This window comes from Penicillium soppii, assembly GCF_028829465.1.
Source record: "Penicillium soppii strain IBT 18220 chromosome Unknown utg000005l, whole genome shotgun sequence".
Taxonomy (NCBI): Eukaryota; Fungi; Ascomycota; class Eurotiomycetes; order Eurotiales; family Aspergillaceae; genus Penicillium; species Penicillium soppii.
This window is the reverse complement of record NW_026643235.1, coordinates 3,856,048-3,878,049: the sequence shown is the minus strand read 5'-3', so window position 1 is coordinate 3,878,049 and position 22,002 is coordinate 3,856,048. Positions and strand designations below refer to the sequence as shown.

General features: G+C 48.3%; 10 protein-coding genes across 10 annotated transcripts; 6 read left to right on the top strand and 4 right to left on the bottom strand.

Annotated features, from left to right (window-relative positions):
* Nucleotides 1-1,199: 1,199 nt before the first annotated feature.
* Nucleotides 1,200-1,840, bottom strand: N7529_006937 (uncharacterized protein; the record flags this gene model as incomplete). Its single annotated transcript, XM_057242464.1, has 2 exons — nucleotides 1,200-1,731; nucleotides 1,803-1,840. The coding sequence occupies 2 exons, from the start codon at nucleotides 1,838-1,840 to the stop codon at nucleotides 1,200-1,202; spliced, it is 570 nt and encodes a 189-aa protein (XP_057097823.1).
* A 657-nt stretch (nucleotides 1,841-2,497) lies between these two features.
* Nucleotides 2,498-3,501, bottom strand: N7529_006936 (uncharacterized protein; the record flags this gene model as incomplete). The annotated part of the gene is made up of 4 exons (XM_057242463.1): nucleotides 2,498-2,790; nucleotides 2,851-2,918; nucleotides 2,966-3,168; nucleotides 3,214-3,501. 4 exons carry the CDS (start codon nucleotides 3,499-3,501, stop codon nucleotides 2,498-2,500), a joined length of 852 nt encoding a protein of 283 aa, XP_057097822.1.
* Nucleotides 3,502-7,547: 4,046 nt separating this feature from the next.
* Nucleotides 7,548-8,619, top strand: N7529_006935 (uncharacterized protein; the record flags this gene model as incomplete). Its single annotated transcript, XM_057242462.1, has 3 exons — nucleotides 7,548-7,985; nucleotides 8,041-8,443; nucleotides 8,495-8,619. 3 exons carry the CDS (start codon nucleotides 7,548-7,550, stop codon nucleotides 8,617-8,619), a joined length of 966 nt encoding a protein of 321 aa, XP_057097821.1.
* Nucleotides 8,620-8,860: 241 nt separating this feature from the next.
* On the top strand, nucleotides 8,861-10,996 carry N7529_006934 (CeGAL family transcription factor; the record flags this gene model as incomplete). Its single annotated transcript, XM_057242461.1, has 1 exon — nucleotides 8,861-10,996. One exon carries the CDS (start codon nucleotides 8,861-8,863, stop codon nucleotides 10,994-10,996), a length of 2,136 nt encoding a protein of 711 aa, XP_057097820.1.
* Nucleotides 10,997-11,062: 66 nt separating this feature from the next.
* On the bottom strand, nucleotides 11,063-12,001 carry N7529_006933 (uncharacterized protein; the record flags this gene model as incomplete). Its single annotated transcript, XM_057242460.1, has 1 exon — nucleotides 11,063-12,001. One exon carries the CDS (start codon nucleotides 11,999-12,001, stop codon nucleotides 11,063-11,065), a length of 939 nt encoding a protein of 312 aa, XP_057097819.1.
* A 459-nt stretch (nucleotides 12,002-12,460) lies between these two features.
* On the top strand, nucleotides 12,461-13,651 carry N7529_006932 (putative tartrate dehydrogenase; the record flags this gene model as incomplete). Its single annotated transcript, XM_057242459.1, has 3 exons — nucleotides 12,461-12,701; nucleotides 12,751-13,241; nucleotides 13,301-13,651. 3 exons carry the CDS (start codon nucleotides 12,461-12,463, stop codon nucleotides 13,649-13,651), a joined length of 1,083 nt encoding a protein of 360 aa, XP_057097818.1.
* Nucleotides 13,652-14,379: 728 nt separating this feature from the next.
* On the top strand, nucleotides 14,380-15,957 carry N7529_006931 (sugar porter family MFS transporter; the record flags this gene model as incomplete). The annotated part of the gene is made up of 1 exon (XM_057242458.1): nucleotides 14,380-15,957. One exon carries the CDS (start codon nucleotides 14,380-14,382, stop codon nucleotides 15,955-15,957), a length of 1,578 nt encoding a protein of 525 aa, XP_057097817.1.
* Nucleotides 15,958-17,478: 1,521 nt separating this feature from the next.
* On the top strand, nucleotides 17,479-18,766 carry N7529_006930 (type I glyceraldehyde-3-phosphate dehydrogenase; the record flags this gene model as incomplete). Its single annotated transcript, XM_057242457.1, has 5 exons — nucleotides 17,479-17,566; nucleotides 17,624-18,193; nucleotides 18,246-18,360; nucleotides 18,411-18,618; nucleotides 18,671-18,766. 5 exons carry the CDS (start codon nucleotides 17,479-17,481, stop codon nucleotides 18,764-18,766), a joined length of 1,077 nt encoding a protein of 358 aa, XP_057097816.1.
* A 603-nt stretch (nucleotides 18,767-19,369) lies between these two features.
* N7529_006929 (rRNA-processing protein PWP1) lies at nucleotides 19,370-21,031 on the bottom strand (the record flags this gene model as incomplete). The annotated part of the gene is made up of 2 exons (XM_057242456.1): nucleotides 19,370-20,732; nucleotides 20,784-21,031. 2 exons carry the CDS (start codon nucleotides 21,029-21,031, stop codon nucleotides 19,370-19,372), a joined length of 1,611 nt encoding a protein of 536 aa, XP_057097815.1.
* Nucleotides 21,032-21,258: 227 nt separating this feature from the next.
* On the top strand, nucleotides 21,259-21,622 carry N7529_006928 (COX assembly mitochondrial protein; the record flags this gene model as incomplete). The annotated part of the gene is made up of 2 exons (XM_057242455.1): nucleotides 21,259-21,292; nucleotides 21,354-21,622. 2 exons carry the CDS (start codon nucleotides 21,259-21,261, stop codon nucleotides 21,620-21,622), a joined length of 303 nt encoding a protein of 100 aa, XP_057097814.1.
* Between the last annotated feature and the right edge of the window lie 380 nt (nucleotides 21,623-22,002).

Sequence of the window (22,002 nt, the reverse complement as noted above, 5' to 3'; positions counted from 1 at the left end):
ATGAAGGAACCCAAAAATATGCACAGAGGAGGTTGGAAAGAAGAATAGAATAGAGTAGGGGGGCGAGAAGGTCCCTTACACAGGGCTCCACGGGTTGGGGGCGTTTAGGCAGTTTTCGACCACTCCGAGTACAAACCTTTCCTTCCGTTCCAAAGGATCTAGATGTTATGGAGACCCAACAGGAAGTCCGAGCCAGTCTTTTTACACCATTGTCAGTCTAGAAGACCAACAGGGCCCAGTTGTTCATGTTGGATGGGAGTGAGTGGTTCATCCACACTTTGCAGTTTCGCCTCATTTTTTACTCCATACAGTCCTCGGACTACGCGCGCATTTGGTCTAAGGGGTCATGCGGTATGAGTTCCTATTATTGTTTGCCCCGAAAAGGGTTTTCTATAGTCCTGTAAGGTCCCGAACGCGTACCTAGGTATGGAGGGGGGTCGAATATACGATCGGGCCTGACCAAACGTGTCCTGCGCTGTCTCCAAAAGTCTGCAGACACGTCTTCCAAGTCCACGTGAACCTATCGAGTGATGCAATCCGAAGCAATTTCAATGAAACACTTGAATGCAGGTCCGGGCTCTTAGATCAACAGCACGGACGTTTCATTTGTTCCCGTCCAAAGTAGCACGGTGCTCCGTGTCCTGTAGGATGATCGCCAGTCAATGGCTGTTCAGGGACACCCGTGATAATATAGTACGACCAATCAGATATTCCAGGTGAGAAAATTCAGCTAATAGCCTAACTTCCTTTTTGCGCCCGGCGCTTAGGTTTGCGAGTGATCAGGTCTGATGTCCCCTACGTCTTTGCACGTCTTTGCGTTGGAAAAAATTAGGTGTGTTATCTCAGTGGGTTCTGTGTGGATCGTGTTCGAAGCCCTTCGCTCCACCGTGAAAATTGTTGTGGAGTGTGATCAGACCCCGCCCTATTTTGAAGTCTGTACAACGTTATTCCGAGGTTGTACGGAGGTGCATTCTGCAGAGCGTTGAGATTTGGCCCTGTTTTTTTCTCCGACACAAAAGAAACTGCTTACCTCTCTTTTCATCATCTACCTAGGTATGTAAATCATCAGTGACGAAGTCGACCTTCCATTCTGCCAACCATCCAAACCCTGAAACCTAAAATCTAAGACACCCATTTGGAATAATTTAGCCCGTTACAGATAAAACCCCAAACCCATCCACGTTTTGAATACAGACTTCTCAAAAATAAAGACTCGGATTCCTATGTGACAGCTCCTCAGCACGAGTGGATCTCTTCACGGCATCAACCGAAACCCCAACATCAGCGGCCTCACCAACCCGCATCACAGGCGAAGCAATGACCTCATCAACCGCAAAATAAGGCGACGCCATAGCTTGCACCTGTACCGGCTGACTCTCATACGGACTCCCGCTACCATCCCCGCGCCATGCACGGTGCGGCTCCTCAGGCGGGCGCGTTTCACACGGCGTGACCGGCATCGGAATTGCGTAACCCAAGCTCCCACTCTCCTCGGTAGCGAACTGGTCGGACATGGCGCTCGCCCAGTGCTCCATGTCTTTCCAGTTGCGGAGAGGGAGACCGGACCATTCTGCCATTCGGGCGGATTTATGTTTGGGTGGTTGGTCTGGTTTGGGGAGTGGAGATGTTGTTTGGCCTAGTGCGCGGAGAGTTGTTAGGGCTCCGTAGAGCGCGGACTCGGTTTCTTGCAGTCTTTGCTCGAGTTGATTAAGGTAGCCCAGTGGTAGGCCGCTGTTAGGTTGTTAGAGCTGGAGCTGGAGCTGGTAAATCCTTGCTGAGTTGTTGGGCTCACCGCTTGCCACTCTCTGGGTAGATGCATTTTGATGGCTCGCTGGCGCATTGCGAACAGAACGGTCTTCTGATGTTAGTACGACTGGCTGTTCAAATGGCCCGAATAGTTGGTCTTACAGTCTGCGGTCACACTATAATTGATAAGCTATCTGTGTTGATGTGGCGGAAAAGGTGGACATACATACTTTGCATTTCCGCTGTCTGCATATTTCGCAGGAAATAGTATTCAAGGTTTCTTCTTCTATAGAGTATATCATATCAGTCGATCTATGCTCCATGTGGGGTATTTCGGTCTCACCTGGCATGGTAGCAGATGCTTTAGTCCGCTTCGATCGCAATTGCCCCATCGGCTGCTTGGGAGATTTCATGTATTATGCAGTGAAACTCTTCGAGTTCAATGCGAGGTTTCAGCTTGCCAAGGGCTTTTAATTCAACCTGGTTGATATGCACATTGCATGTTGCGGCTTGACGGATGAAAGTTTCGGAGTAAGAAACCTCCGGGGCATGCACGTGATGCTTTTTATACTTGGCGGATTTGGAATGACAATATTGATTCTGTGACATACATAGTTATATGTATCTTGATATACTTTACATTCACCGCAATTTTGATTCTATTTCAATCAAAAATCCAGCGATGACATGGGTCGCGCCAAAGACCCCGGTTGTTGATTCAGACACGTTTGATATGAGACCTGTATACTCGTCACCTTAACGATCCTGTGAGTATCAGGATAATGGCTCTTGGCCCCATCATCTCCACATCATCATCCTGCCATGTGGCATTATTTGATTCGGTGAGATTATGTTCAAATTTGCTGGTGCGTCGCTTATGAAGCGACATAGATCGACTGTATGGAATTGCAGTTTGACTCTTGTGCGAAGCGGAAAGACGCGGAAAGTAGAATTGTAGAGGGTGCCTAAAGACCGGCAGACAGGTGCATATGATGCCGTTGTTTGCCTCAATTACGCTCCAAATGGTAGCTGGGATGGGACCGCCTACCGTTGTTAGATTAGCCATGGTCTGAGAGCGCACCGCGCATAGGCGTAGATACTTACTACTTAGTTCCGAATCATGAGCGGACTCGGCAAGGGTGGTCAAGCGCGCAACGGTTGTGACGCACACACTAGTTTTGTTAGCCATCGTTGAGAGGCCCGTGGGAATAATGCCTACAATGCGCCCCTCCCGAAAATGGCTAGGTGGCCGATCTTATTCACTCGCTGAAGCTGCAGCTGGTTTACAGGCTTGATTGGCAAAGCTATGATTGCTAGATCGAATATGAGGTTCATGATAGAATATGTTATCGAGAGACCCTCTTTGCCTAGGCAGCTCGGATTTTTGATGGACTTGTTCCAGAAGGAGGCAATAGGGTTGCACTGAAAGATAGTGAGAAAGACATAAGCTATACCTCAGAGACTCACGATTCCAAAGCCCAAGTAGCAGCAATCCCCGAAGAACGGCTGCAGAAACATTCGAGGATATAGGCATAGGAAGGAGATGTTGTTGACGGCGATGAGGATTTCGTAGACGATCTGAGCGCAGAAGAACCACTTCAGGACGGTGATTTGATGTTCACGGCTGATATCTTTCGAGCGTTTGCCATAGCCATAATGTACCGCTATAACCAAACCAATGACCCTACAACCGAAAAGTATCCATAACTGGTCAACTAACCGGAGCATTCCGTCAAGGTAAGAATGATTGAACATATTTGCCAACTATCTGTTAGTATTTGGCTCATGCTCTCTTCATATCTCAATCTTTCAAATACCCATCAGCGATGCGAAGATCATCCAATCGTCTGATCCCAGTTGACGGTGGCGGAATCGAATGGCCAATCTGGAGAGAACGAACAGCCCGACTACAATCACCATTATAACACTGCACATCCATAGTGTAAACCTTCGACTAGGCACATCCTGGGGGCTCAATCCGATTTCTTAAGTCATTGTAAGTCCATGAACACGGCTCAGTTTGTCTTAAAGGGTTCACGCATGGGCTATTTTATAGATTTGGTATTCTTTGCTGCCCTTGATAACATCATGGCAATACTTGGTTTTGGGGCGCTTGGTAGCTTGGGCCCCGGTTCTACAGGCAGATCTCGAGTTCATTGGGTTTCGAAGGATTCGAAGGATTAAGGTTATTGGAAAGTCTTATCTATATTTGTTCCTACGGTGCATATGGTGGACAAACACATTATTGAAACAAAATAGGAATATACACAAACATCGAAGTAAGCAAGACAAGTGAAATTAATGAGATCGCCTTTCATCTAGCATTCTGATCTTGCTGGTATAAAGCATGAGGGTTACACAATTATAAAGCTTGCAGGGACTGTATTGAGCGGTAAGTGCGAAGGTGTATAGTGGCCAGGAGTCAAATGCGTTTCTCTATATATAGTCATATAGGATCAATACCCGAAGATTCTTTCTAGACTTTCTATCATAGCATGTATTGGAAACATTCCCATCTATAACTAATTGTTACTGTTCTCTTTTTAGATCTCTTTTCATCTCTCTTTTTAGGGTATAAAGGTGCCATTCTTCGTGGAAATAGTGAAAGAGAAAACTATGTAGAGACTTTGTTTAATTGATATTTTCTATAACGTATTTAACCACCGAGCCGCCATAACCCCCGAGTCGCCACATAATCTAAAACATGTCCATGAATTAGCACTTAATTAATTCAACCATCCACTATGCCACCAATTCGCCCCCAAACCTCTCGAAATTCAGTAGAGCAGGAGGGTAGGATCTTATTAGCAATACAAGCTTTTAAGAAACAAGATATCGCTACTGTTTCTCTCGCTGCTCGCACTTTCAATGTACCACGTTCCACTTTACGCGATCGTATCTCCGGCCGCACCGAGCGAAGAATTGTACGCGCAAATTCACATAAACTCACAGAGATTGAAGAAGATTCCCTTCAAAATTGGATACTCTCTATGGATGCTCGCGGATCAGCCCCTCGGCCTTCTGCAGTTCGAGAAATGGCGAATCTTTTACTCGAATCACGCGGAATAACCCCGGCTCCTTCGGTCGGTGAGAATTGGGTTACAAAGTATGTGAAAAGGCATCCCGAATTATCGAGTAGATTCTCGAGGCGCTATAATTATGAGCGTGCAAAATGCGAAGATCCAAAAATCATCGGGGAGTGGTTTACTCTCGTCCAACAAACTATTATCCAATATGGGATCAACCCCGACGACGTTTATAACTTCGACGAGACTGGTTTCGCGATGGGATTAACGTCAACCGCGAGGGTTATTACAAGGAGTGAATACTATGGTCGGCGATCGCTTCTACAGCCTGGAAATCGCGAGTGGGTAACTACGATTGAGTGTATAAATGCTTCGGGATGGGTACTTCCTCCGACTGTGATTTTTAAAGGTAGAATCTATATTGAGGGATGGTTCGATAACCTTCCCGATGACTGGCGATTTGAGATTAGTCCGAATGGATGGACGTCTGATGAAATTGGACTTCGATGGCTTAAAAAGCTTTTCATTCCATCGACTTCTTTAAGGGTAAAGGGTCGATATCGACTTTTAATACTCGATGGCCACGGAAGTCATTTAACCCCGAACTTCGATAAGATCTGCGAAGAAAACGACATTATCCCAATCTGCATGCCTCCGCACTCATCCCACCTTTTACAGCCGCTCGATATTGGTTGTTTTGCGGTGCTAAAACGTTCGTACGGTCGGCTTGTTGAAACCAAAATGCGGAATGGGAGTAACCATATCGACAAACTTGATTTCCTCGAAGCCTACCCTTCCGCCCGCTCCGAGACATTCAAATCCGATACTATTATCAATAGCTTCGGAGCAGCTGGTCTAGTACCTTTTTCACCTGATCGAGTAATTACAAAGCTCAGTATTCGCCTTCGAACCCCGACCCCCCTCTCAAGTCAAGAGAGCGAGTGGGAACCAAAAACGCCTTCGAACTGTACACAATTACTAAAGCAGGCTACATCAATCAAAGCATTGCTTCATACGAGATCCCGGAGTCCTCCGAGCCCACTTAATAATGCGATAAACCATGTTCTAAAGGCCTGCCAAATTCAGATGCAATCGAGTGCTTTTCTGGAGAAAGAAGTACGCGGGTTACGAGCCGAAAACGAGAAAAAGAAGCAGAAGCGGACTAGTTCTCGAAGGTATATACCCTCGGCCGAGGGCCTCTCAGTTTTAGATACCTCAACATTAAATATGCAGGCAGAGGGAGTAATTGAACCACCTCCCCCTGGCCCTCACATAGCGGGGGAACCGGCTATTCGACCGCGGACGCGGCCCCCAGGGGGTGTGGAATATGCAGGTTGCCAGGGCATAGGAGAGAGACATGCCCAGATAGACCATTTCTTAGTTGAATAAAATTGATGGCGTTTTGGTTGAGATAAATGCATTTAAATTCAATGGGTTAGGCTGGGGTGGCGACTCGGGGGTTATGGCGGCTCGGTAGTTAAATACGTTAGTTAGTTAATGCTTGTTTTAGTTGTTGTAATTTGCGTAGTGCGCGGTCAGCAAATCTTGTATTTGATCCCTGGCCGCTATACACCTTTGCAGGTACCTACACGTAGGTAAGGTTGCTCTGCTTACGCCTTATCCAATTGGCGATATGACTCGCTAGTCACACACACTCTTGGCGATCTGGTACTAATGCATTTACGGTATAGGCAATAAAATCCTTAAATCAAAACTTGCTCTGCCAAGTCTACCAGAAGATCGGCACGTTGCATTTCCGCATCCTTCGGGGAGATATGTATCTCGCCCCCAATCCCCGGACCGAGGATTCCTTCTATCGGGGCATGATCAACAATATTGTGTTCACCGGAAGCCACCATCACGTAACAATCCAAAACGCCTATCTCTTCATTCTCCACCTGCTTATCCTGTTTCTAATACAAATATCGCAAGAAAATATAATTCGAGGATGAAGGAGTGTTGGAAGCCACTTGGATCTGCCCTATTGCTGGCATCCCTTCCTGCAGCTTGGAGCCAAAAATGCCTAGATCACCCAGAGAAACATGTTGGTGCTTCTGTACGAACTAGCAGTGGTATGATTGAAGGTCATTCTGCGCCTCGCAGGCCTGCAGTATCTGAGTACCTCGGCATCCCATATGCATCGCCACCGATTGGGGATTTACGCTTTGCGCCTCCAGTGACTTACCATTCCGATGAGATCGTGCATGCAGCTGCATATGTATGCATAACCCCTCTTTGACCATTGATACGTGATACTGACCGCCATTCACAGGGCCCGTATGTATATGTTCATAATAATGATCTACCTATCTGACAAGGAATAGTGATTGTCCCGCTAATACCGGGTCAGTCCCAGACTATCCCGGATTTACCCCTCAAGCTCCTCGAATTATCAAGTCGTTCACGCAGCAGCTGGGAACTTCACAGAGTGAGGACTGTCTGTACTTGAATGTGTGGAACCGGCCCACTGTCTCCAAATTGAAGCCGGTTTTGCTCTGGATTCATGGTGGGCGTACGTTTCATCTTGATTAATTCAACTTCTTAACAAAGCTAAAACTTCCAAAGGGTTCAATGGTGGTGGCGCGAACAATCCATACTACGATGGACAAGCCTTTGCGGATGAGCATGATGTGGTGGTAGTGACGATCAAGTTAATATTCCTAAAGTGAAGCAATTTCCGTGTTCTTGCTGATTAAAGCCAGCTACCGCTTGAATATATTCGGATTTTCAGGCGCACCGAATCTTCCCCAGAACGCTGGCCTGCTGGACCAACGCATGGCGGTTGAATGGACCTATCGCAATATCGCCGCATTTGGGGGAGACCCAGATCGTATCTCTATTTTCGGACAATCTGCCGGTGGCTCTTCAGTCGACTACTACTCACAAGCCTGGATCGACAATCCCCTTGTTGCAGGATTGATTTCGCACTCTGGCACATCGCTCAGTTTTGTCCCTAACACCGCCGAACAATCCAGCAACAACTTCTTCACGGCATCAAAAGTTCTTGGTTGTGGAGATGAGAATTCTGATCACGAGGAAGTTGTGAAATGCGTTCGCTCGAAGCCATATCGCGACGTGGTGAAGGCGAGTGCCAAGGTTCCTACAGCACCTTCACCTACGATTCCACAATCGGTATTCCACCCGACTGTGGATGGTGTTACTGTGTTCGATGACTATGCAAAAAGATCTGCTGCGGGAAAATTTGCGCCGATAGTAAGTACACAGCAGACTCAAACTGATTATTTACCAGCAGACTAATATAACACAGCCATATCTGATCACCAGCAACAATTATGAGCCCGGCTACTATCGCGTGAGTGCATACGCAGCAAACATCTCTCGCAGCAACAGCGTATGGGATAGATTCAACGACGCAGCCTTCACCTGCCCTAGCGGTGCATCCGCAAGATATCGAGTTGATAACAATGTTCCAGCCTGGCAGTCCCACTATTTCGGCGACTGGGACAACTTGCGTCTCTACGATGGCAGTGGAAGCTACCACGGAGCTGATCTCCCAATGCTGTTCGGAACCGCTGAACAAGTCAGTGGAATCCCGAATAGCGACCAAGAGAACGAATTTGCCCGTTACATGGCTTCCGCTTGGGTGGCTTTTGCGAGTGACCCACACCATGGCTTGACCAAGTTCGGGTGGCCTCGTTACAATCCTGATGGTAAGTAAAGTACCTACTCTTAACAGCAGGAGCTTTCTAACATTTGAACAGAGAAAACACTTGTTGGGCTGGCTTACAAATTTGGTACTAATAGCAAGCTTCTCCGGCCTTCGGATGTCGAGCAGGGTTGTGCTGCTTTGATGGGAGATAGTACCCCTGGAAAAGGTGCATTTTAAACAAGTCTTCCAATCTTTAGTTCTACCTTCAATAGGATAATCCTATAGACATGAATAAAGGATACGTATTTTATTAGTCCCCAATCTTTTGCGTCGATGTATATAGTTCCCCGATCGTGGCAGTAGAAAAGCTGACATAATACATGACTAAACTTCCCCGGACCTACAGGTTAAATCGAGGATTTGAAAACTTTCCTTCGAACATTTCAGAACCGAAAAATGTAATAAATTTGGAGCAGAAATGATGGCTTCACCTTCTTCTGCCAGCACACGGTTTGAAGAGAATGAATCAGAATGGCCCTACCCTTCCCGTCCAACCAAGAGACACAAACGCGCTTCAGTTGCAGCGACATCCGGACCCTCGCCTCGCGAACTTGGGTTCATGAGAGAGTCGCAAAATGAAGGATCTGCTACTTTCCTCGGAAGCTCAAGTGGAATTCATTTTATCCGCCATGTTTACAATGCTTTCGCACGCCGCTCGGCAGACTTGGATCAAACACGAGCCCGCGACAGAACATCAGTGCCAGGCGAAGACGACCGACTGAGGCGAAGTGCAGGAAGTGTTCACACTTCTGATGAACTCTGGGGGAGAGATGAATTAAACTTTGATCTGAGTGCCTCTTTTGCCTTCGACGATCTTGTGAAGTGGACGCGCAGCTACTTTGAAAATTGGCATCCAATCTTCCCGTGTCTTCACGCCCCCACAGTCTTGAAGACTATGGAGATTGTCAGCCAGAAAGGGGTGGAGTCAGTCAGCCGGCTAGAGTTGATGATTCTCCGCTCCATTGTATCAATATCTCTTGGCGATAACCGACAAACAGCATCCGAATCAAAACCCAGTCCCGTTCCATCGGTCTTGGTTTTTCGAAGCATTCAGCATGTCATGCAGGATGTGCAAAGTCTGCTTGAGGAACCTACCACCTTGGCACTGTTACAAGCGGCTTTTACTGCACAAGTTGCACTGACTTCCCTCCTGCGCTTGAATGCTGCCTCGCGTGTAGGTGGAGTCATAACCCGAACTGCGTTTCACCTCGGACTGCATCGCTGCCCACGGCGCTTCTCGTGCTTTAGCAGTGAAGAAGTGGATATAAGATGTCGATTATTTTGGTCAATCTACTCACTGGAGAGATATCTTTCTCAAGCTCTCGGCATTCCTCTTTCTATCCGAGATGATGATATTGACGTGTGCTACCCTGGCTTCGAGCGGCATTCTTCAGCTACCCCCAAAGCCTCCGATGATCGAAGATTACGCTTGGTGTGTCATCTAGCAAAATTCGCGCGGATTCGAGGTCTCATTGTTGAACTTCGAAACAAATCCATACTCCACAGCCACGCCAGTCAGGTTGAGGCAGCTCATGTCACGGGGGAACTATCGCAATGGTGGAATGAGGTCTATGACGACGTCAACCCCATTGATGAGCCTGCGGAAGTTGGCCTTGACCAAGATCCAATTCTACAACCATACCACCGGCTACTCTTGATGATTCTCCGGCACGAAGCTATCATTTCACTCAACCGGCCTCTTCTAGCTGCCGAAAAGCCAAGCGCAGATTATAAAAATGCCTTGCAAACTTGTATCGGGTCCTCGCGGTCTATACTCGCCGCATTGAGAAAGCACATGTCCTCTACATCGGAATCTCCATTGTCTTGGCCATGCTTCACATGGTCAACTTGGATGGCCTGTCTCATTATCATGTATGCTGCTTGGGAAGAAGAATTCGCTGCGCCGACCGCTCTCAAATATGCAAGGATGGGCATCGCAATCTTGGAAAATCTGTCATTACGCGGTAGCAGCTGGCCAGAGACTTGTATTGAGGCAATCAAAGGAATGGAATCCGCGTTCTTGACAGAAACATCCAATGGGCAGCAATTCAAAATTCCAGCAACAATGAACAATACCGATAAACCCACACAACAGCACGCTCACATGACGCCATCTATGGATCGAAGGAGATCTCAATTCCCGTCAGTTCAAGATGGAACCAATGAAGTCGGTGATCCAGGCCTTACACTAGTCAGACCCCAATCCTCGGTGACGAGCAGATCCCAAGAACGCCAGGCCTCCGCGGGGATCCATCCATTCCAATCGTCCGTACGATCCACTGCCCAAGCATCTCACCCTGCGGAGGCCTATGAGTCGGCTGGTTTTTCGCCCGATAATATAGGCAACTATGATGACATGCTGGACCCTGCTTGCAACCCCATCGCTGGACAGTCTTCAGCGGGGCTCATCTTTGGCAACATGGCAGACGGCAATGCTGCCTTCAACCCGAATTTTGCTGGTCAAGACTCTTTGCCTTTCTCGTCATCTATGCTAATGAACGATCTATGGAGTGTAGCTGATGGACCATGGATGATTCACAATAACTTCCTGTGAGGTTTATAATTATCTCAAGAGCGAGCATTTTGTATTGTATTTTGTACCACACATATATTTGCCTATTCACTCATACAAGACAGTATTCACAACCTTTCTATCTTGGTCTAGAACAACCCTCAACTGCCCCTTCTTCGCAACATCAGACGATTTCAGATTGAAAAATCCACATCGCAATTGATCCAAATACAATTCATAAGCAGGCATATAACTTTTCACAAACTGAACAACGTCCTCATCGGTCATGCTCTCACAGGCTCGCTGACGAAGAGCATGTTCTTGCTGAACGCGCCATTGATACACATTGGCCAGATCATCGGAATCCAGATGAACCAGGAAATCCAAGTGCCGCGGCCCCATGAAAAGATCACAATAGCCACGTAGTTTCGCATTGGCTTCCAGCAAATGCTCAACTGCATGTTCCTTCAAAGTTTCCGTCGGATATACCGATTTAGACTCCTTGTGCAATGCATTCTCCCACCGCTGTCGAAGATCTATTTCCTTCAATGGCTGGAATCCAACACACCATCCCTCAAACACAACGATATCAATGACCGCGTCGGATGGAATTCGCTCCCATATCTCTCTCGGTGCTCTTCCACCTTCTCCATTGAATTTACTCTTGTCGAATGACGGGATGTAGACCTCATGGCCATTGTTCAAGCTTTCGAAGAATGATCGTGCGAGTACCATGTCGTGGGTGCCTGGTTGGCCTCTCATTTGGACAAGCTTGTTGGATTGATTGGCTGTGCGGAGTTTGACAAGTTCATCATGGTCGAGATAAAGGTCGTCGAGGGAGAGGTTGATTGTTTTGTACTTGTGGCTTTCTCGTAGAGTCTTCACGAGCGCGTCGGTCCAGGTTGATTTTCCGCTGCCTTGGAGTCCTGTCAGGGCTAGAATGAAGGGTTGCTTGGTTGGAGATGATGTTTGTGATTTAATGTGTTGTTCAATATGAGGTAGAACTTGATCGAGGACAGTTTTGATTGCTTCGTGTGGTATCGGCATCTTGAATCGGCTCTTTACTTGGATATTTTAGACGGTGAATCAGAGAGAGACAATTCTTGAGGTTCAGATTGTGATTTCTCGCAACTGTTCAAAATAACTACTGAAATCAGATTTGATCTACAGTTTGGCTTGAACAGAACACAGTCTATCTCGATCGAGTATGTTCTGCAAGTTAGGGCTGTTCGCCACCGGACATGTCTTTGTCCGGGTGGATACCACGGGCATGAATTGGCCGCAGAACACACCCCGGATCTTTCAATCTCCGACCTGGACCCCGCGACAAAGATTATTGTTGGATGAGCTCGCGATGAGGGGTCATGCGATAGGTCTGTAGGCAAATTCCATGTGGAGACTCGATTCTCAGGTGTTGGAAACAAACTTCTTTAAAGATCCTCGCTCGCTCTGAGTTCGACCGTTTCTGCTGCACCTAACTTACTTTGGACCACTTCACCACACATCATGTCTAAGACATATAGCATTGCCTCAATCCCTGCTGATGGCATTGGCCCAGAGGTCATTGATGCTGGTATTGTTGCTCTCAATGCCTTGACTGATACCCTCAAGACTTTCAAGTTGGAGTTCAAGCACTATGATTGGAGCTCGGAGACTTACAAGAAGACCGGAAAGTACATCCCCGACGGTGGCCTTGAGGAGCTCAAGAAGCACGATGCCATTTTCTTCGGCGCTGTCGGCGCTCCTGGTAAGTGGAAATCAAACTTCGAAATTGAACATGGAACTTACGAGACAAGATGTCCCCGATCACATTTCCCTGTGGGGTCTCCGCCTGGCCATCTGCCAGCCTTTCCAACAATACGCTAACGTGCGCCCAACACGGGTGTTCCGTGGCACTGAGTCACCACTGCGCAAGTGCGGTCCCAATGACCTTGACTGGGTGATTATTCGCGAAAACAGCGAGGGCGAGTACGCCGGCCAGGGCGGTCGCTCCCACGCTGGCAAGCCGTGGGAGGTTGCCACTGAGGTTTCAATCTTCTCTCGCCACGGCGTTGAGAGAATCATGCGATTTGCTTTCGAGACTGCCCAGAAGCGTCCTCGCAAGCTTTTGACAGTTGTCACTAAGAGCAATGCCCAGCGTAACGGCATGGTTCTCTGGGACGAGGTTGCCAAGGCTGTTGCTGTGGACTTCCCCGATGTCACTGTTGACAAGATGCTTGTTGATGCCATGACTACTCGTATGGTCCTCAAGCCCGAGAGTCTGGATACCATTGTTGCCACTAACTTGGTGAGTTTAGGAAATGTGCGGGAATTCGACTCTTGGCTATGAACTGACGATCGAATTAGCACGCTGATATTCTGTCTGATCTTGCTGCTTCTCTCGCTGGATCCATTGGCATTGCTCCTACTTCCAACCTCGACCCCACCCGGGAGTACCCCAGTATGTTCGAGCCCATTCACGGCTCCGCGTTCGACATCACCGGAATGGGTATTTCCAACCCCGTGGCTACCTTCTGGACTGCCGCCGAGATGCTCGCATGGCTTGGCGAGGAGGAGGCCTCCAAGCAGCTGCTCGTTTGTGTCGAGAATGTTTGTGAGCAGGGTGTCCTTACCCGCGACTTGGGTGGTAATGCCACCACAAAGGAGGTCACTGAAGCCGTTGTGGCTGAGATCAAGAAGCTTGCAGCCAGCAACTAGGCTGTTTGAGGGGAGATGTGAACAAGAATAAGCAGTCACTGTATACAAACTAAACAAGAATCATTGACAATACTTTGAACCTGACATTTCCTCCAACGTAAATCACAATGGATTGACTTCAGCCTAAATAAACAGCCGTAAAGCTTTGGCCCAACTTTGAGCCATATTCTTGTTCAATGTGGAGCAGCGTGCCCAGGCGCATAGCCTCATGGCGATCTAGATAGGCTGCGTGGGATTCATATCCAACATAGATTCATTGGTGACTCGATCCTAGTAATTTGTACCGGCTAAAACTGGACGATTTTTAAGTGCACTGCACGTCCAAACAAGCATTGCACCTCGTGATGTAATGTCCGGGCTATATACAAAAGCACCACTCAGCCTTCGGAGAATGCAACCTCCGATATGCGTGGGCCAGTCCCCACGGGGGCAAGTCACCCCAGAAACTAGAGGCCAACTCTCATCAGGCGTCATTCGTTCCCCGGTTTAATGCATATCCACTGCATAACTGTCCCAGTTTGCGGGGATGTGAAAGTCCGCTTCCCCGGTTTCATGGGGACCCCAGACCAAGCATTAATGCTGACAGGAGAGCAGCTTGTCTTTTTTGGAATGGTATGATTTGCGAAAATGCATATATAGCGTGCATCGTACCTTATTTTCCGACTCCAGTGTACTTTTCTTTTTTTTTCGAATTGTGCATCACTATAAAACTGCACTCTCCTTCCATCATGTCTTCTTCACTATACATGGGCCTCACTGGGCGAGCATTGCGTCTTGCCCAAATGATGCTCATCGTAGCCCCGGCCTTTTTTGTTTTCGGATACAACCAAGCCGGTACTGGCCCCTTGGCAACCCTTCCCAGTTGGGTTGCGACATTCCCTCAAATCGATACCATCAACACTGAAGGTGCCATGAAAGCCCACAATTCCACCGGCAAAGGTGCCGTGATCGCCTCGTTCCAAATCGGTGCTCTGATTGGAGCCCTGTCTTGTACAGTTTTGTCTGACCGTCTGGGCCGCCGAAAGACCATCTTCCTGGGTGCGATCCTGACCGTCATCGGTCAGGTTTTACAGACCTCCGCGTATACCTTGATCCAATTCACCGTCGGTCGTATAATCCTAGGCATGGGAGTCGGCCAATTGAGTGTGGCAGTCCCTGTTTGGCAATCAGAGTGTTCTTCTGCGAAGAACAGAGGCCAGCATGTCGTAGCTGACGGCATCTTTATGTGTCTCGGCTACTCCCTTTGTAACTGGATTGACTTTGGATTCAGCGAGCTTCCCGGTACAAACACCGGTCAGTGGAGGGGACCGCTTGCTGTCTCTTTCTTCCCATCATTGGTGATTCTGGCATCTATTTTCTTTTTGCCTGAATCGCCCCGTTGGTTGGTTCGCGTCAATCGCACTGAAGAGGCTACCATCAATCTAGCTACGCTTAAAGGTACCCAGCCAGATGACACAGTAATTCAAACTGAGATTTCTGGCATTGAGATATCATTCGAAGTTACATCTCAGTCAAAGGGTGTTCTTCGGGAGATCTTCTCAAAGAATGACGATGAACGTCTTCTTTATCGCTTCTGTCTCTGCATCGTACTGCAATTTTTCCAGCAGATGTGCGGCGGAAATTTGATCTCAGTCTATGCGTCGACAATCTTCGAGGAGAATTTGAATTTAGGCTCGAAGTTATCGAAAATTCTGGCAGCTTGCGCCTTGACCTGGAAGTTCTTATGCTGCTTTATCGCTTTCTTCACAATCGACCGTCTAGGTCGTCGTGCCGTGTTCATGATCAGCGGAGCCGGAATGGCAGTTTGCATGGCCGCAATGGCCGTGACGACGAGCTTCGGCACAGACAACAAACATGCGTCTATTGCATCAGCATTTTTTATTTTTCTCTTCAATCTCTTCTACCCTATTGGCTTTCTTGGTGGCAATTTCTTGTACTGTACCGAAGTAGCACCGGTCCGCCTGCGAGTTGCAATGGCAGCTATTTCAACAGCTAACCACTGGCTGTGGAATTTCGTCGTGGTCATGGTGACTCCAGTTGCACTCGACACAATTGGATACCGGTACTATATCATGTACGCAATTCTGTCGGCTTGCATTCCTATTTTAGTGTACTTTTTCTATCCTGAGACGATGAACCGCAATCTTGAGATGTTGAACCATGTCTTCCGGGATGCATCGTCGCCCTGGCAGATTGTCTCTATGGCGCGTCATCTGCCTCAAGGTGAGGTCACACCCGCCGAACTTATTGCTAGGAACAAGGAGAAGGGTGATACGTGCTCAGTTGAGATGAAGGAGAATGTTTAAGCATTTGGTCTTTATATAGACTGTTGCTGAATTAGACAGTAAATATATATATTTGGTGTCCGATTGAACTTTCGAGACCCCACAACTAAGAGCTCGGGACTGAATGAAAAAAAAAGTATATTTTTACCTACTGCCTGAACCATAAAATTCCTATTCTTGGATCTTGAGCTATGGAGCCGGAGAAAGTTGCTCCCAAATGACGAAATATTCTAATTCCGAAGCTATACTTCCAAGGTTGCTCCAAGGTTTGACATTTTGAATCAACTTTGCTTGATCTCACTCTCCCGCGTTGAAAAGAAGGAAAGATAAATAGCCTGGTAAAAATTGACGTCTAACCTAGTGATGGCCTCTAGACCACCGGCGGATGGATGCGACAGATGCTATATAATCACCAATCTTCGGACTTATGAGCGTTCCGGTGTGATCATAGAGCCTCGAGGGAGGTCTATACTCGTGTTGTGTTTATAATGTTGGGGGGGGGGTGCTGCTTCCTGTTTTGTTACTAGATCTGGCCATGTTTACATGACTCTCGATGGATTCTTCTTTCTGTGATGTGGGCATTGGTAAGTCAATTCTGATCACTTTCATGTGTTCCATCTGCTCTAATCGTGCTCTTCATTCACCTCACGATACCAACAACGTTATATTTGTGCCAGTGGGTTTATAGTAGCAAAAATCTCTCTGCTTTGCTTTCAGTTCAGCCGTATAATTATCGCATAGAGATAAAAGCCTGTTCATTTGACCGCGAAATACCGGGATGTTGAAGATTTTGAGAGCCAAATCAAGGTATTTGTTGGTCATAGTTCGGCGAAATCGGAAAAAAACCAGCCCCATATCGGAATGCCGATGCGGAAGAAGAGAACGCCGGCGTTACCCACGAATCACAAATCAACAATCTCTCAGCAAGTATATCCACAGCTACCGCAATACTATTCTTATTGGAAAGCGGGAACAGACGTTAATAAATTGGCTCCATTTATTTTCGCCGCGGCAGTCAGCGCCAAACATAGTACGCACTAATTGATTCCTCCGTCTATCGGTACTTTACCCCAGAGTCGACCACCACACGGCACACGCCGTGAAGGCCTATGCGTCGCGGACTTGGCCTCCTCCGCTACTGTCGGGTCATGAGTGCGGGATTTTCGGCGCGAAACATTGCGTCAATTGGCTGTCCCCTGGCTCCATGGGTCCGGTTATCCGATTGACGGCAGAGTCGCCGGGTAGTTTGATTTGTTCTAGATGCCTTCTTTGTTCTGAGTTTCAAGAAATCACTCTCTATGATGCTTCCGGACTTGTTAGAAGCCGACACATTATCCGTGAGGCAGCGGGTGACTTCGGGTTTGTCGGCGTTGAGATTGGAGACACGGCAACGTGAGCCTTTTGTGGATTCGTTGGATCTATACTTATAGATATTGGTTCTCGTTAGATATGTTCTGTTTAGGGATTGCTTAAACCTCATTATTTGAACAAATACATACCATCTTGGTTCTAATATTCTCTATCTATAACCACAAACCTACAATGGCCCCTTCCATTGACGAGATTGCTCATGGCCAGGTGGAGGCCACCTCGTCATGCAAAGTTGGAATCAATGGCTTCGGTCGTATCGGTAATTGAATCTGCTTCCAATACTCCCAAGCAACAGCCATCGCTAATCCAAGCATAGGCCGCAACGTCCTCCGCGCAGCCCTAGTCCGATCTGACATTCAAGTCGTCGCCATCAACCACACCTGCATCTCAGTCGAAGACCTCATCTACCTCATCCGCTATGATTCATCAATGGGTGACCTCGACGACCGAACCCCCATTCACGTCCTTTCTGACACACTGATCACCATCAACGGCAAACAAATAGCCCTAACCTCCGAGCGCGACCTGAAGAAGCTCAACTGGTCCGCTTTGGGAGTAGACTATGTCCTCGAATGCACGGGAAAATTCACTAAGCGAGAGCTCGCCCTCGACCACGTCACCTACGGCCAGGCAAAGCGTGTTCTCATCTCCGCTCCTAGCTCGGACTCGCCTACCTTTGTGTACGGCGTCAACTCAGACGATTATACACCCACAGAAGACTGCCGCGTCGTCTCGAACGCAAGCTGCACTACTAACTGCGTGACGCCTGTTCTGAAGGTGCTTCAAGGTTCATTTGGTGTTACACAGGGATTCCTGACAACCATTCATGCGGCTACCAGATCGCAGCAGGTTTTGGATGGATATAGTAAGAAGAATAAGCGGCTGGGTAAGTGTTTTCCTCGTTGTATTCAAACACACATCTAACAACAACACAACAGGACGCGGTGTCTTCAACAACATCATCCCTACCACCACCGGCGCCGCAAAGGCCGTCGCCGCCGTTCTGCCCGAACTAAAGGGCAAGGTCACTGGTGTCTCGATTCGAGTGCCTACGTAAGTTACAACAAGACCGTCAATATCACCTCACTCTAACATTGCCACAGCCCCAACGTCTCAATGATCGACCTCACAATCTGCACCGAGAAGCCGACCTCGCTGGCCGAAGTCATCGCTGCCTTCCGACGATCTTCCAAGCTCGACATGGCCGGTGTCCTCAAAGTTGCCGATGAGGAGCTTGTGAGCAGTGACTATAATGGTAGTCCCTACAGCGCCATTATCGATGCTCCGTCGTGTATGGAGCTGAACCCTCAGGTAGGATGCTTTGTTCTGTTATCTGGACAGTGCGGTTGCTGATACTTTGCAGTTCTTCAAAATCATGGCTTGGTACGATAACGAATGGGGATACTCTAACAGATTGCTGGACTTGACGACTCATGTGCATGCCCAGGAGGCTATTTGAGGTTTTTTTTCTGTGCATGGGGCTTGGTGTTTTTGCTGCGATCTATAGATCTTAGATAATTTTCAAACAAACAATTTACGGTAACCGGATCAAAGCAATGAATTGGCATAGTCTAAAAAAGACGAGACGATACCTAGGTAAGAAGCAGACTAATTGAGGAGTAATCAGACAAGATGATAGGTAAAACTAAGAATGAAACTACAAATAATATGAGTGAAGGAGAGAAGACGAAGGTAAATGTACATATCAACGCAAGCATTTCCAGGCCACAGAGTATTAGCTCAAATTGCTCAACAGGAATGTAGAGCCGGTTCTCAGTCATTGCTAAATTCCAAAGTTTGGAATTCAACCAAGTTCCAATTGATTGGAGGAATTCTTCTTTGTTAGATTTGCTTGGGCCAGGCGGCACATACTTTACAGCAGACCAGTCTATTATGCCCTAATATCGTTGTAGCAGAATAGGTACTAAGTTGTAGACCTTTTAGACACGATGTACGATAAAGCTTTCACATTTTTAAACTCCATAAGCGAAAAACAGGTCATTACCATGCAAACAAATCTATTTTTTGACACAACAAATGATCCACGGGTATCAGTGTCCACCTAGTTTTCATCCATCGACTCCCAACCATCACCGCCACGAGGAGCGCCCTCCTCCTCGCCCTCACCCTCACCCTCATCATCCGAAGAGTCGTCATCATCAACAGTGATACCAACAGTGCGCTCCTGGACCTCACTAGCAAAGTCCGGAATGCGCGAGACGAAAGCCCGACGCACACCAGCATTCGTGGAAGCATCCCAGATCTGGACATTGCCCTTGCTACCAGCAACGGCGAGACGGAATCCGACCTCCTGGTCCGGCGCGAACTGAGTAGAGAAGACCTTGCCGACCTCCAACTTGCGGGTAACAACCAGGCTGGGCTTGTCGTCTTCGACGTTCCACAGCTTCACCGTCTTGTCTGTTGATCCGGTCACCAGGAAGCCGGGGATGGTGCGGTTGATGTCGAAGGAGGAAACGGAAGAGTCGTGCGCTTGGAGAGACCAGACGGGCTTGGACGCCGCAGGGGTGGTGGGCACGTTGCGCATGTCGAAGCGGTAGACCATACCGGCGTCAGTGGTGACGTAGAAGAAGTTGGGGTCGTGGGGGTCCCAGCGGACGGCCTCGACATCGGCATCAACGCCCCAGCGGGCTTGGGCATCTGGGGCGCGCATGTCCGCCGCTACCACTGTGCGGTCGTAGCTGCCGCTCAGGAGAATAGTGGACTCTGTGGGGTGCCAGTCTAGTGAGCAGACCTTGTCCTTGTGGTTGGAGTAGGACTTGGCGCAGGTGGCGGTGTTGAGGTCCCAGAGCTTGACGGTCTTGTCCGCGGAGCCGGAGGCGAGCAGATTGCGGTGCTGGCGGTTGGCGGCCAGCGCCAGGACTGCGTCGATGTGGTACTCGTCGTTGGCCTTGACCTTCTTCTTTTGCTTCTTCTTTGTCTTCTCGTCTTGGCCTCCCTGGCCGAGGATGGCATCGGGGTACATGGAGTCCACGACGTCGAGGTCCCAGATCTCGATATCGGGCTCCATAGTTCCGACGGCGACGAAGTTACCTGGGGTCCGACCTTCTGTGTTCTTGCCAACGGGGATATCGAGCCACTCTGTGCACAGCGGGATGCCGGGCAACATAATGTCGTGGTGCACGTAAAGGTTGTCCGCCTTGTCTTCGTAGACGTAGACCTCGAGATGCGCAACTTCATCCTCAACCTTTCCAGCGAGGAGGAGATTATCTTCGGGCATAATTTGAAGTTCCTCACGCTCGTCATCATCATCCTCGTCGTTCATGGTGAGGTAGGGATCCGCCTCGTTGGGCTGGTGGTAGGCCAGCGATTGGACATTGCCGAACATAGTGACCTTCTCGCCCTCTTCATCGACCTCCTCGTTATCGTAGTTATCCATGTCGAATTCCTTCAGGACATCATCGTCGCTGCACTGCAATTAGCACTAGTCGAATCATTCTACGCTCATGACTGCTCACCTTGCTGCATCTGTGCCATTCTTGACAGGCTTCTCTTCGCTGTCATCCTCCATAACATCATCATTCTCCTCTTCCTCATCCGCCTTTCCATCCTGAGCAGCACTCATATCCTCCTTGGCATCCTCAAGTTGCATGCGCGCAAGCTTAGATATGCGGCCCATCTCAGCCTCGTCGATGACATATTTGGTAGGGAACTGGGCAGCGACACCGCGCTTAACCCATGATGTAGTCGTAATCATAGAAGACATGTTGAACGTGTTGAGATAAAACCAAACACTTGCTCAACTTTTTTTTATCGGCGATTATTTTTTATCGGTGGGCGGGGCTTTTTTCCCGGCAGAACGAGGCCGATCCACCGCCCGGGCATTTTGCGGACAATGTCAGAACGCATCACTTCAATCATACGATTGAGCTTCGAGAGTTGTGTTTCGAGTTGTACTGTGTTTGATCCAGCTTTTACATTACCACCGCCATCATGCATTCCCACCTTCACACCCCCTACAACGTCAGTACGTCAGCCTTGCAAGCCGGAAGATCTCGCCAGCCAATAAATACTAATTGATGAACCAGACTGTGAAGAGATCATGACTGCTCTCGACGAATGCCACGCCAAAGGGTTCATGCACAAGGTCATCGGAAGCTGCAACGATATCAAGCGCGATGTGAACAAATGTCTCTCGGCGGAGCGGTACGACCGCGCAAAGCGAAACCGGGACGAAGCGCGCAGCAACCGGAGGCGTGTTGAGGAACTCTGGGCTAAGGAGCGCGAGCTTGATCAAGGGCCTTCAAAGGCTGCTGCAAATCCTGCCGCTGCAAGCACAGGTGCTGCGAAGCAATAGTTACCTGTGGTACTTATATGCTATCATGCCTGGGTCTGGAGTTCCGGATTGTTTTTTTTCCCACTCGCTGTGTCATGACGGGCCTCGAAACTTGATATGGGTCGTTGCTGCTTGGAAATTGCAGCAGTCGTTTGCATTTCTGGTCCCCTGGGACATTCAGTCTCATGTGGCTATTGTGAAGGTAGCAGCAGGTCCGTCGTTTAGCGTCTTTTTCTCTCCTCTCAAAGCATTCGGGGAGGAACCCTGTAACATAAAATATATTTGTATCTGTATATTTAACTAAAGAACCACCATTTCTCTCTATTTGTCTTACAATTTCGGTGTAACCTACAGTCTACTGAGATTTCGGATCGTGATTGAATCTTGAATGTACATTGTAA